At 43.3% G+C, this 15,006-nt stretch overlaps 1 protein-coding gene across 2 annotated transcripts in view; it reads right to left on the bottom strand.

The window, feature by feature from the left end:
* Positions 1-15,006, bottom strand: part of LMBRD1 (LMBR1 domain containing 1) — a 136,798-nt gene that overhangs the window by 73,233 nt on the left and 48,559 nt on the right. For both annotated transcript variants that reach the window (XM_044924545.1, XM_006074255.3), the window contains exon 5: positions 13,833-13,900. In XM_044924545.1, coding sequence (XP_044780480.1) covers positions 13,833-13,900 — 68 coding nt within the window. The remainder of the gene's footprint in view (positions 1-13,832; positions 13,901-15,006) is intronic.

The following is a 15,006-nucleotide window of genomic DNA, read 5'->3' as shown; positions in this document are numbered from 1 at the left end:
CATGGCAACATATGCTGCCCTTGGTTCTGAAGACCTTGCTGAACCGGGATTTACCCTCTGACTGGGCCAAGGGTGGGGTAACTCAGGAGTAGCTGATGACCTACGTGGAAGCATTTCAACCTTTTAACAACGAGAAGGGGTCAAGCAATGTTCACCAGTCAAATATCAGCCCTGCAGACAAAGACCTAGACAGAGATCTGCCGTGCAAGCACCTCCTAACAGATGCAGAGGCCACTTCAGTAGAAAGAGCCCAAAATATAGACACATTCACTCTAATGGGGAGGCACTTACTGACATAGTCATATGACTATCAGGCATTTACTGAATGGTGATGATACTAAAGAAACCAAAAGTGTAGTGAGATTTGTGTGGTTGAAAGCTACAGATATTTTATTAACCTCAGTCTATATCTCTCAAAAAAAAAAAAAAAAATGGATCCAGCAAACTGTTTATACCTGTTCTTTAATCAAACTCCTTTCCCATGTAGGTTATTATCGAATGTTGAGCCAAGTTCGCTGTGCTGTACAGTAGGTCCTTGTTGGTTATCTATTTTAAATATAGTAGTGTATACACTAATTGAATCACTTTGCTGCAAACCTATAACTAACACATCATTGTTAATCAACTATACCCCAACGTAAAGAAATGAATACAGAGAACCTCAACTTTCAAAGACACACAATACAAGATCAAGCTAAGAACTGAAATCCTCATAAGATTATACATTTCCTTTCTGCTCTTAACAACAGTAAAACTGCTTAGAAAAAACCTTCAACACCCAATCTGAGTGAATTAGCTTAATACAGATTATCTCTGCAGGAAGGGACAAAGGAAAGGCTAATGAATTTCAGCAGATATAAAATTGAAATCAGGAATTTAGCAAAATTGAAAATAAGATTTTTACCTCCTACACTCAATCACCAAGTCACATTTATCTTCCACATTGCCTACCTGTTTGTTCCTCTCTGCTCTCCGAAACTACTCCAGTTCAGACTCTCACCTCCCACCTGAACGACGACAGTGGTGGCTAACTGACTGATCTTCCTTCCCACCGCTTGTGTCTCACTGACCAACTCCCAAATGCCCCTTTCCATGCATCCTTCAGTGCTGCAAAAAATTCATATATATTTGCTTTCATGGGTGCAAACACCAGTATATCCACACCTGCTGCTGCCGCTGCTGCTGCTAAGTCGCTTCAGTCATGTCCAACTCTGTGCAACCCCAGAGACGGCAGCCCACCAGGCTCCCCCATCCCTGGGATTCTCCAGGCAAGAATACTGGAGTGGGTTGCCATTTCCTTCTCCACACCTGCACTGCCTTTCAATTGCTCAGCAGGATAAAACTCAATGTCTTAAACACCGTATGTAAGATCAGGAGCCCACCTATGTGGCTAAGCTCATGGTCTGTCACTTGCCAACACAAACACTTGAAATGCCACCTTACAATTTTTTTTTTTTTTCTTTTGTACTGAAGGATCAAGAAGAGATGGAAGGAATACCTGGAAGAACTGTATAAAAAAGATCTTAATGGACTGGATAACTATGATGGTGTGGTCAGTCAGCCAGAGCCAGACATTCTGGAGCACGAAGTCAAGCGGGCCTTAGGAAACTCTGCTGTTAATAAACCTAGTGGATGCAATGGAATTCCAGTAGAACTATTCAAAACCCTAAAGGATGAAATTGCTTTTAAAAAGTGCTGCACTCAATAAGTCAGCAAATCTGGAAGACCCAGCAGTGGTCACAGGACTGAAAATGGTCAATCCTCATCCCAATTCCCAAGAAGGGTAGTACCAAAGAATGTTCTAACCATCGGACAACTGCACTCATCTCCCATGCTAGTAAGGTCATGCTTAAAATCTTGCATACCAGGCTTCAGCATTACATGAACCAAGAACTCCCAGACATCCAAGCAGGGCTTAGAAAAGGCAGAGGAACCAGAGATTAAAATTGCCAACATTTGCTGGATCATAAAGAAAGCAGGAGAATTCCAGAACAACATCTACCTCTGTTTCATTGACTACACTAAAGTCTTTGACTGTGTGGATCATAACAAAATGTGGAAAGCTCTTACAGATGGGAATACCAGACCATCTTACCTGTCTCCTGAGAAATCTGTATGCTGGTCAAGAAGCATCAGTTTGAACCCTGAATGGAAAAACTGATTGGTTCAGGACTGAGAAAGGAGTACCACACGGCTGTCACCCTGTTTATTTAACCTAGATGCTGAGCACATCATGAGAGATGCCGGGCTGGATGAGTCATAAGCGGGAATCAAGATAGGCAGGAGAAACATCAACAACCTCAGATATGTGGATGATACCACTCTAATGGCAGAAAGCGAAGAGGAACTAAAGAACATCTTGATGAGGGGGAAGGAGGAGAGTGAAAGAGCCAGCTTAAAACTAAATATTAAAAAAACTAAGATCATGGCATCTGGCCCCATTACTTCATGACAAATAGAAGGGGAAAAGGTTGAAGTAGTGACAGATTTCCTCTTCTTGGGCTCAAAAATCAGTGGATGGTGACTGCAGCCATGAAATCAGAAAATGATTGCTTCTTGGCAGGAAAGCTATGATAAACCTAGACTGTGTTGAAAAGCAGAGACATTATTTTGCCAACAAAGGTCCGTATAGTCAAGGCTATGGTCTTCCCAGTGGTCATGTATAGATGTGAGAGTTGGACCATAAAGAAGGCAGAACACCAAAGAATTGATGCCTTTGAACTGTGGAGCTGGAGAATACTCCTGAGAGTACCTTGGACTGCAAGGAGATCAAACCAGTCAACCTTAAGGGAAACTAACTCTGAATACTCATTGGAAGGACTGATGCTGAAGCTGAAGCTCCAGTATTTTGGTCACATTATGGAACAGCCAACTCATTGGAAAAGTCCCTGATGCTGAGAAAAATTTGAGGGCAGAAGGAGAAGAGGGCATCAGAGAATGAGATGGCTGGATGGCATCATGCAATAGACATGAACTTGGGCAAACTTCAGGAAATGGTGAGGGACGGGGAGGCCTGGCGTGCTACGGGGTCACAGAGTCAGACACGACTGGAGACTGGACAACAGCAACAACAACTGGGGGAGGGAGGATTTAAATTCACATTCCACTTTTTATATCATTCTTTAACTATTCCATGCTAACTTCAGTTTCTCAGTTATCATATGGAATAGACTCAAGTGTGTCCCCTCCCCCTCAAATTACTATGTTGAGGTGCTAAGTCCCCATGTGAATGGTACCTGGATACAGGGTCCCAAAGGTGACTCTCTGACCTGATGGGACTGATGTCCTTTTAGGGAGAGGAACAGACACCAGAGCTCGCTGGTGGCCAGCAGAGAGGAAAAGCCGTAGGATGACACAGTGAGAAGGCGGCCATCTGCAAGCCAAGGAGAGAGCTCCCACCAGACACCAAACCTGCTGACACTTTAATTTTAGACTCTCAGCCTCCAGAACTGTAAGAAGTAAGTGTCCACTGTGGAAGCTAGCAAGCCTGTGGTATTCTGTTAAGATAGCTCAAGTAGGTGGCTAAGTGGTAAACAATCCACCTGCTAAAGCAGGAGATGTAGAAGACATGGGTTCAGACTCTGGGTCAGGAAAATCCCCTGGAGAAGGACATGGCAGCCCACTTCAGTATTCTTGGCTGGAAAATTCCATGGACAGAGGAGCCTGGTGGGCTATATAGTCCATGGGATTGAAAAGAGTTGGACACAGCTGTGCACGTATGTACATTATTCCTAGCCCAAGTAGACTAATACAGATTTTGGCACTATGAAGCAGGTTTCTACTTTGTAACAAATACCTGAACATGTACATGTGACTTTGGAGCTCAGTGACAGGGAAAGACCTAAAGACATCGGAGGTTGCATGCCAGAAAAAGTCCAAACTGCCCTGAACAGACTACTGATAAAAATGTGGATGTTAAAGGCAATTCTGGTGAGAACTCAGGAAGAAAAGAGTGTTTTAGAGAAAGCCTCTATCATCTTAGAGAAGACATACAAGCTGTGAGAATGCTGTTAGAAATATGGACACAAAAGGTCATTCTGAGGAAATCTCAGCTAGAAATGAAGAATATGTTAATGGAAACTGAAAGAAAGGAGATCATTATTAGAAAGTGACGAAGAGTTTGACTGAATAGTTTTATAGTGCTTTATGGAAGGCAGAACTACTCGTAAGAGATAAGACTGGATATTTAGCTGAGGAAAATTCTAAGCAAAGTGCTGGAAGGAGCAAGTTGGTTTCTCCATACCATTTATAGTAAAATGCAAGAGAGAGAGATAAGCAAAAAGGAACCAGCCTTTTGAAAACAGTGAGCAGGCACGTTCTAAGAGCTTGGCTGAACAATCACTTGTCAAGGAGATTAGTATGGGTGGAAACCATCGATTTAATCAGCTGTCTCACAGAAGACAGGAAGAGACAGGGTGACACCAGCAGAGACACAGTCAACCAGAACTAAGGTAAGGGAGCACAGATGAGACACAATAAGGGAAGGCTCTGAGACTCGAGATTCGTCAGGATGGGGTCACAGAGTTATTTAGCAGAGAATGTGCTTTCATCCTTCAAGAAAGACCCCAAAGGCACTTCAGTTATCAGGGCTGCCGCTCCTACTAGACAAGAGGGCAAAGCTGCTTCCTCCTCAATTTCAGAAGACAGGGTCCTCTGCTCAGCTTAGCTGCCAGGGAGCTGATGCAGAGTCAAAGGGGCAGGACCAACACCCAGAATCAGGGGGTGGTGCAGGGCAGGGCTGCGGAGGGCCGGGGCAGTGACCCACCCCTTGGTGGGCCTGGAGGGCAAAGCCCCCATCAAAGAAGATGATTATTCCTGAGCCTTAAGATCTAAGGGACTCTGCCTTGCTCAGTTCTGAACTGGTATGGCACATTCACATTTCCTGTCACCACTGTGGTTGGAAGCACACGACCTGTCCTGCTGCACAGGTTCACTGCTGGGCAAGGGTTCCGACCAGGAAGAGTCTTCAGATCTCACCCACACCTGATCTAGATGACATTCAGATGAGACCCAAGACTCAGATTCCATGCTGGGTTAAGACTTTTGGGCCTTGCTGGGATGAGGTAAGTGCATTTTGCATATGAGAAGAACATGGATTTTGGGGAAGGCAGAGAACAGAGTGCTGTAGACTGAATTTGTCCCCACAAAATCGATGTTGAAGCCTCAGTCGCCAACAGGATGGTATTTGGATACAGGGCCTGTAGGGACGTCTGACTTTGCGACCCCAAGGATTGCAGCACACCATGCTTCGCTGTCCAGCACCAACACCCAGAGCTTGCTCAAACTCAAGTCCATCGAGTCGGTGATGCCATCCAACCGTCTCATCCACTGTCATTCCCTCCTCCTCCTGCCCTCAATCTTTCCTAGCATCAGGGTCTTTTTCAATGAAGACAATTCTTTGCAGCAGGTGGCCAAAGTACCGGAGATTCAGCTTCAGCATCAGTCCTTCCGATGAATATTCAGGGTTGATTTCCCTTAGGACTGACTGGTTCGATCTCCTTGCAGTCCAAGGGACTCTCAAGAGTCTTCTCCAACACCACAGTTCAAAAGCATCAGTTCTTTAGCTATCAGTTTTCTTTACAGTCCAACTCTTACATTCATACGTGACTACTGGAAAAACCACAGCTTTGACTAGATGGACCTTTGTCGGGAAAGCAATGTCTCTGGTTTTTAATATGCTGTCTAGGTTGGTCATAGCTTTTCTTTTAAGAAGCAAGAGTCTTTTAATGTCATGACTGTAGTCACCATCTTCAGTGATTGTGGAAAAACAAAGTCAGCCACTGTTTCCACTGTTTCCCCATCTATTTGCCATGAAGTGATGGGACCAGATGCCATGATCTTAGTTTTCTGAATGTTGAGTTTTAAGCCAGCTTTTTCACTCTCCTCTTTCACTTTCATCGAGAGGCTCTTCAGTTCCTCTTCACTTTCTGCCATAAGGATGGTGTCATCTGCATATCTGAGGTTATTGATACTTCTCCGTGCAATAATTTCAGCTTGTGCTTCATCCAGTCTGGCATTTCACATGATGTACTCTGCATATAAGTTAAATAACCATGGTGACAGCCTTGACATACTCCTTTTCCTAATTGGAATCAGTTCCATGTCCGGTTCCAAATGCTGCTTCTTGACCTGAATACAGATTTCTCAAGAGGCAGGTAAGATGGTCTGGTAGTCCCATCTCTTTCAGAATTTTCCATAGTTTGTTGTGATTCGCACAGTCAAAGGCTTTAGCGTAGTCAATAAAGCAGAAGATGTTTTTCTGGAACTCTCTTGTGTTTTCAATGATCCAACAGATGTTGGCAATTTGATCTCAGTTCCTCTGCCTTTTCTAAACCTAAGCTCGAACATCTGGAAGTTCTTGGTTCACATACTGTTGAAGCCTTGCTTGGAGAATTTTGAGCATTACTTTACTAGCATGTGAGATGAGTGCAATTGTGTGGTAGTTTGAACATTCTTTGGCATTGCCTTTCTTTGGGATAGGAATGAAAACTGACCTTTTCCAGTCCTGTGGCCACTGCTGAGTTTTCCAAATTTGTTGGCATGTTGAGTGCAGCATTTTCACAGCATCATCGTTCAGGATTTGAAATAGCTCAACTGGAATTCCATCATCTCCACTAGCTTTGTTCCTACTGATGCTTTATAAGGCCCACTTGACTTCACATTCCAGGATGTCTGGCTCTAGGTGAGTGATCACACCATTATGATTATCTTGGTCATGAAGATCTTTTTTGTATAGTACTCTGTATTCCTGCCACCTCTTCTTAATATCTTCTGCTTCTGTTAGGTCCATACTGTTTCTGTCCTTTATCGAGCTCATCTTTGCATGAAATGTTCCCTTGGTATCTCTAACTTTCTTGAAGAAATCTCTGGTCTTTCCCATTCTGTTGTTTTCCTCTATTTCTTTGCATTGATCGCTGAGGAAGGCTTTCTTATCTCTCCTTGCTATTCTTTGGAACTCTGCATTAAGATGTGTATATCTTTCCTTTTCTCCTTTGCTTTTTGCTTCTCCTCTTTTCACAGCTATTTGTAAGGCCTCCCCAGACCACCATTTTGCCTTTTTGTATTTCTTTTTCTTGGGGATGGTCTTGATCACCGTCTCCTGTACAGTGTCACGAACCTCCATCCATAGTTCTTCAGGAACTCTGTTTATCAGATCTAATCCCTTGAATCTATTTGTCACTTCCACTATATAATCATAATGGATTTGATTCAGATCATGCTTAAATGGTCTAGTAGTTTTCCCTACTTTTTTCAATTTAAGTCTCAATTTGGCAATAAGGATTCATGATCTGAGCCACAGTCAGCTTCCAGTCTTTTTTTTGTACAGACCTTCTCCATCTTTGGCTGCGAAGAATATAATCAATCTGATTTCGGTGTTGACCGTCTGGTGATGTCTGTGTGTAGAGTCACCTCTTGTGTCACTGGAAGAGGGTGTTTGCTATGACCAGTGCATAGGGAGGTAACTAAAGTTAAATGAGGTCATACGTTGGGACCCTAGCCAATGGGCATGATGTCCCTTGAGAAGAGGAAGGGCCCTTGGAGACATGCTGCCCCATGGAGCACAGGAAAGACCACGTGAGGGCACCACAGGAAGGAGACCATCATTTCTGAGGCCTCGTCAGAAACCAAACTTGCCTGCACCCTGATCATGACCTCAGAGTCTAGAACTGCGAGAAAATAAACGCCTGCTGTTCACAGCCGTGTGAGCAGACTAGTACAGGTGACCCTGACACTGTGTGTGGGATTGGTGCTGCCAAGCCTCTAGGCAATCACAACTTGAGTCTGACTTACACTCGTCCTCAGATATGTGTTCCCTCCACACTCACGATCCTCAGCACCGCAGTTCCACATCCACTTATCAACCAACCTCACAGGACCACAGGGCTGGTGACTGCAGAAACCCACGTTTAAGTGGACCGCACAGCTCAAATCCATCCAAGGGCAAACCATACATTACAGCTGCTATCCACCATTTTTCTTTATGTAGTCTGCTGACCAATTTCCACTTCACCAAATTCTGATTCAAAGACTAATTCCTTTTATGTCTTACCTGATTCTGTAAAGCAGAATTTGCTACCCCACCATCAACCTCTGGCATCGGTCTCTTATCAGAGTCCTTAAACATGGTAACTCAAGTATCTATCTGCAGCTCTCTCCATGTGAAGTGTGAGGACAGAGTTCAAAACCCTCCATCTTATTCCTAACACTGCACAACCCACAAGGGCTCCAATGGTGTTAGCTGCATGATCTGCTTACATCTAGACCAAATTTTGGCCATAAAATTATCTACTGTTTTATCAAAAACAAGTTCATCACTTAACAAAAACTAGAGCATGTCACCTTCAAGAGTTTCAGGAAATGCAGCCCATCACTTACCCTAACGCCCCTCCCGCAGACACTCACACGGGGTAAGGAGATAACCAGACAGCACTGTGTGTCCTCCAGTCACAAGCTTCTGGCCGATGAACTAGAGGAGCCCATACCCTCCCCCCACATCAGGGCCCTCAGCAGGACTCCCACTGCAAACATGCAGGAGAAAACAAGAGCCCATCAGAGAGGAACACTTTCATTTGCCCCAAAACCTGTGCACCGACCTGGAACTCCTTCCACTCTCATCCTCTTAGACAAAAGGAGGAAACGCCCTTGCCCTTGCCCCCATCGCAGCTGCCCACTGTCTAAGAGCCCTGCACGCCCTTCCTTCTCACCTGCCCATCAAGGCTCTCAGTATAAGCACAAAAGGGTTCCAGGACTGAGAAAGGAGGGAGGCGGCACAGGGAGCAGTGTATGGCAATCATCTAACTCATTTCCCACATGTGACAAAGGATAAAGCTCTAATTCTCACTGCATGTTGCTACTGGAAGAACAGAGACTAAACTCTGTTTCCTACGGCCTGACCTGGTGGCCTACTCCACATCCTTCCTGAAGGCTAAGACTGCCCATGAGCCATGCCGAGCTCATGAGGATCCCTCAGCAAACCTGCTCCTCCTCCAGATCTGCCTGTGGAGGACAGAGTCGCCCTTCCCGTGGAGTAAAGAACCTGGCCTTGCCCAAGTGAAGTCTGAATTTTGCCCACGATTCTGGCATGTCATCCAGGTCATACCTGATTGGGCATCTGTTTTCAGGACAGGGGCTGGCCATACCCAGCCTCACATGATAGGCCAGAAAGACCATCATGCAATTCAGCATGGAGGTGAGATGATCATGCAGGCAATTACAGGCTATCAGTCCCTCAGACATGCTGCAATAAAAACGCCACGTGAGCTTCCCTTGTGGGAAATACAAGTAGCCCCCCAGCATTTTGAAAGTTCACTTTATGCCATTTCACTTTTCTGAAAGAATTATATTAGTACCTATTTTCACTAGGTGAAAGAAATCTGAAAAGAAAACGGTCACTTTTATGAAGAAAGGCAAAAGGCAAAGACAATATCAGAGTTGGTTTTGGAGTCAGTTTACAGAGGCAGTGCACACCCTGAGCAGAGCGTGACACCACCCAGTTCTTTCCCGGGAACCACACTCAGCGTCTCAGCATCCAGCCACCACCACCCTGACCTGGGTGTGTGGGCATCTGTGCTCTATCTGGTTTATTTTGTGCCTCCGTGAGCAAGGTGGGTCCTCAGGAAATTGTTCCTTCCCTTTAGGCCATTTCAGTTTAGGAAAGGTTTCTGAGCAACCCTCTAGTTTGGGATGGCAGGGAATCTGTACTCCACACGTGTTGTCACACATGGAAGCCAGAGGGTAATGTATCCAGAGGACAACAGTCACCTCACATCTGGAATCTTCCCAGACTCTGTCCTATGCATCTCTCAAGAGGCTGATTTTAATCTGTCTTCTTTACCTGTAATAAATGGTAAGTGAAGTGAAGTCACTCTGTCGTGTCTGACTCTTTGTGACCCCCATGGACTGTAGCCTACCAGGCTCCTCCATACATGGGATTTCCCAGGTAAGATTACTGGAGTGGGGTGTCATTTCCTTCTCCAGGGGATCTTCCCAACCCACGGAGCGAATCTGGGTCTCCTGCATTGCAGGCAGTCACTTCACGTTCTGAGCCACCAGGGGAGTCCTTGGTAGCCATGGATATAATTGCTTTCAGTGAATTCTGTGAATCCCTCTAGAGAATTACCAAAGCTGAGGGTGGTTTTAGGAACCCTGAAACAGCTTGCAATTGATTTCAGAGGTGAGAGGAGTGCTCCTTGAAGTCTGTAGTTGGGCTAAGTCCAGGCGCATCTATCTTCCTTTCCTCCTCGTCTCATACCCTCTGTGCCTGCCTTGTGAGAAACCCCTGCCAGCTCTTTCTCCAAACCACAGGCAGGATCTCCTCACTGCTGTGACCATACTGTCTGGTCTGGGTGACTGCAAGAGCTCCTAACAGACCTCAAGTTTCTAGCCTGACCACCACAAAGTCAACTCTCAATACACCATCCAGGAATCTCTGTGAAATTTCAGATCACGTCACTCCATGAGCAAATGCCCTCAACAACTCCCCGCTCCCTGAGGATCAATGTCAGAATGCTGCCAACACCCCCAGGCCCTGAGCACCCCCTCTTCCTGTACCGTGGCTGGGTCCAGCCCCTCCACTCCAGCCGCTCCCCGCTGCTCTCGCTTGGTCCTGAAGGCGCCAGAGGCACTCCCACCCCAGGCTCACCAACCTTTCCTCTGGGTAGAGAACACTGCGCTGCCCTCCCCTCACACACGCGCACAGCTGGGCTCCCTACCTCCTCCAAGGGTCTCCTCATCCTGCCTTCTCACAGGGTCACACCCCCAACACGGCCTAGTCTTTCCTTTCTTTCTCTGCTCTGCTCTCCTAACCCCCTGCAAAGAACCAATAAATTGCAGAATCTGTTTTGTCCAGGAAAGATATCCTGGCTACTATGAAGATTTGATTTCACTGATGGTTTTCAGTCATGTTCGAAATAAGGAGCTAGCCAACTACTAAGGGCTCATGTGTGTAAATAAAGTTTCACTGGCACTCAGTCATGCCCTTTGGTTTATGCACTGTCTGTGACTTACTGTAGAGCTACAGGAGGGGAGCTGAGTACTGCTACATGGACTACTTGGTCCACTAACCTGAAATACTATCTACTCTTTAAGAAAAGTTTGCTGATCTCTATTCTAGGTAATTTAGATTTACAGATAAGGGACCCCCCACACTGACAAAGCAAATTCACTTAACTAGATCTGGCTTGATTTAAAAAGCCAAAAACAACTTTAAAAATATATTTAAGAGCTAAAATAAGTAACAATACCACCAGAACACATCCTTTCAACAACTGGAAAATACAGGGCCTCCCCCAGCTGACATGGGAAAGGTCACATCTCTTCCAACAGTGACAATAACTCAGGAACAAGTTGATACGGGCACACAGTGTCCAGTATGCAAAGAGGATTACACAGGTGACCAGGAAATCCAACAGTTACCCTGAAACCACTACTTTGACAGCAGTTATACTGTGTTGTGCTTAGAACTGCATGATGCACGACCTGTATGTAGGAAGAGCTTCAATGGTGAGGACTCTACTCAGCAAACAGAGTTCTGGGGCTTCTGCAAACAACAAATTTAGCAATGACAGACAGCTACATGACTTTCTGTAGACGGACTTTGTGAAACTAAAGACCACCTCTGAGCCAGAGCTATGGTAGACTTCTTATCACAGCTGTTAATTGTGTCACAGCTGGACTTAAGAATCACTTAAGAAAGCCCAACCCATTATATTAATTCATTAAGTGTTTTTCTTCTCTAAATTTAAAGTTAGTATCTACAGATGGAATTGTATCTACAACCCAGTGCCTCTTATTCCTGAATTCAGAGTGATAATTTTGCAAGTGTGAAACTTGTTTTTGTGGGTTTCCCCTGCCAGAATGGAACTGGTTCCTTCAAGTCTACCTAGGGTCCTGCTACCTGTCATGTTACCCTGTGACGGACGTTTTCACCTTTCTCTGACCTCCACCCTGTCATCAGTGTACCTTATAGTAAACACAGTGGAGCCAGAGCCCTAAAGTCCTGCTGATATAAAGTCCTTCTGTTCTAATTGTACAAAAGCATCTACCTTGGCCACATCAGCCATGGAGTGAGGTCACATTAATTCAGGAATCTGAGACCAATGATTTTGATTTTTGTTAAATCTTTAGAGAGCAAACCAAAGCAAAATTACAGTGGGAAGGAGAAAGTGGCTTCTCATGGTACTCTTTGGTTTTCTTTCATTTTTATTTTTAAAGACTACTTCACAAGATACAGCTTCTGCAGAAACCAACATGACAAATGACACGTCTTAGGAGTCTTAAGTTGGTAGGAATCTGATTCTTGTTCCTTTTTGGGAATGAGTTGGGCAGCACACAGGCACAAAAAGACAGAAGTTTGAAATCTTCGGTTCTAAGGTTTTTTAAATTGACTCCCAACTCACTGTTTATCCTGGGGATCTTAAAATAATTTCCCTCACAGAAATTATTTCATTACTGCTTCTACAGCAAATGCATGCTTTTTATAATTCATTGGTCTTCAGGAACTGAGGTCCTATGCTGTCTCACTTTAATTTTTAAAGCCCATTTATCATCTCTGAAACCTTTCTGTTTGCTTGGTTCTGGCTGTACTTGGAGTCATGCTGATTATTGTGATCACGCCCACAACTTGACCTGGAGAGGTAGGCCTTCTTTTTTTAGCCTAATAGTGTTCCATGTACATGCACATGCTCTTTGGCACACCTAGGTGTTTGTGTGTATGTGTTAGTCGCTCAGTCATGTCCAACTCTTTGCAACCCCATATACTGTAGCCCACCAGTCTCCTCTGTCCATGGGATTCTCCAGGCAAGGATACTGGAGTGGGTTGCCATTCCCTTCTCCACAGGATCTTCCCAACCCAGGATTCGAACCAGGGTCTCCCACATTGCAGGGAGATTCTTCACCGTCTGAGCCACAAGGAAAGACTGTTAAGTGTTTAAAGTTGAATAAATGAAGAAGCTTAAGAATGCTGCTGGAAAAAAAAAAATCAAGATCTATTTTTACAAGGATAAATGTCTTCTATTAACAGGGACAAATGTTTTCCAAAATGAAATTTTTTAATGTATTAATAAATACACAAAAACTTACTGATATAAGTTTATAAAAACGTATGGAAAAAGAATTAAGAACAAACTCATTAGAAACTCCCCGGTGGTCCAATGACTAGGATTCCATGCTCTCACTGCTGAGGGCCTGGGTTCGATCCCTGATCAAGGTACTAAAATGCCACAAGCTGCCCAGCACAGCCAAAAAAGGGAGGGAAAGAGAGACTGAAGGAGGGAAACAGGAAGAATAAAAGAAGAGAGACAGAGAAAGAAAAAAAGAAAGAACCTGTTGACAAAGATTAATTCAAAGTTTTAAAGACTGATGCATCAAATCTGAAAAGAGGTACAGACAAGGATTTTTCATCAGTGTTGTTTACAAAAATGGAAAAACTGCAAACATCATAAATGTCCAAGTAGCCATCACAAGACCAGCCAAATAAATTGTTACAACCTAAGAAGGGAATGCAATACACACAAAAATGATGCATCTATCCTGAAGAGATGCCTGCAATGTATCAACCAGTGATTACCAAAAATCACATAAAAAGTAATCACATCTGTGTAAAATTACAACATGGAGGGTATATGGGAGAAGGGGCTTTCTGCATATATTTGAACACATTAAAAAATATCTAGATAGAACAATGTAGTGGTTACTGATTGTTGGTAGTCTGTTCTTTTAAAATTTTCTTGACTTTCTTTCTTGGATTTTTATTAATGAGCCCTTATTACTATTATCATTATCATTAAAATAATGCTGTTTCCATTTTCAGGAGAATAAAAATCAAAACTTACCCAACTAAAAGAAGAAGTGCACAAATCACAACAAATCCCAAAGTATACTTGAGTGCCATTTTAACTTGCTAGATGTCAAAGGAGAAAAAACATTCCATTTAGTAAAACTTTTAAAATATAAAGTATTCTTGCTACAGTGTAACAGTACTTTCATGTTCTATATACATTTATATTCAACTGTGCAAAGTTCCTCTTTATTGAAAAACAATGCATATAACATATCTTAAGTATCTTTCACACTATACTAGATTTTTTAGATCTTTTCAATGATTAGATCTCATGAAAAGGCAGTACACCTAAAATATAATGAATTCTTTGTGGGAGACGTAACAGTAATTGCTTTACTTTAATAAATACCAGAATATTTTTATAATATTCCTCAAAATAGGGAGCAATCAGAATCTACAATGCCCATACCTCAGTTTATCAAAATGGGTTAAGTAATAATTAAGCAAGAATTATAATATTTAATTTATATATGTTTGGATACATATAATATATAAAACATACACTTACAAAAATTTATTTTATAAATATGCATACACATATATAAAGCACATACCATGCCAGGACTGTTTCTAAGAACTTTACATATGTTAAACTCATTTCATACTTACAACACCCCTGAGATAGGCATTCCATCCCTGCTTCAGAGATAAGGAAACTGTGGCCCAGAGGTTAATTAATTTACCATATGTCACATAGGTGCCAAGGGATTAAACAAGGACTTGAAACCAAGAACTCAGTTCTTTAAAGCCTGTGCTTTCCTTGGTACGCATAATGTAAGCCAAAGTTTAACAAAAACACAAACTAGACACTCTAAATACATGGAAAGAAAAGTTAATCTCAAAGGAAAAGCTACATCAGTGAGAAAAGAAAACATGACTTGTCTCTCGGCCTAATGAAATCTTTAAAATAATCACCTTTTAAAATGTAACTTTATGTTTCATATGATAAATTCTTATTCACAAAGGAGTTGAGACAGTCTTTGGGAAAATACCTAAGGTAAAGTTAAGGAGGGTCAACCATAGGGGATGGGGAAGATGCACTTGAGAAGCAGTGAAGACAGGAAGCACCTGCTCATCCCATTTTCAACAGCAACTCTGTGACTAGCCACTCTAGCTTACACACCCTGGGTTTTCAAATACAGAATCACACAGTATCTGCAGATAAT

The sequence above is a fragment of the Bubalus bubalis genome, chromosome 10, assembly GCF_019923935.1.
Source record: "Bubalus bubalis isolate 160015118507 breed Murrah chromosome 10, NDDB_SH_1, whole genome shotgun sequence".
Taxonomy (NCBI): Eukaryota; Metazoa; Chordata; class Mammalia; order Artiodactyla; family Bovidae; genus Bubalus; species Bubalus bubalis.
The sequence above is the reverse complement of the archived record's forward strand: the minus strand, read 5'-3'. Positions and strand labels throughout refer to the sequence as shown.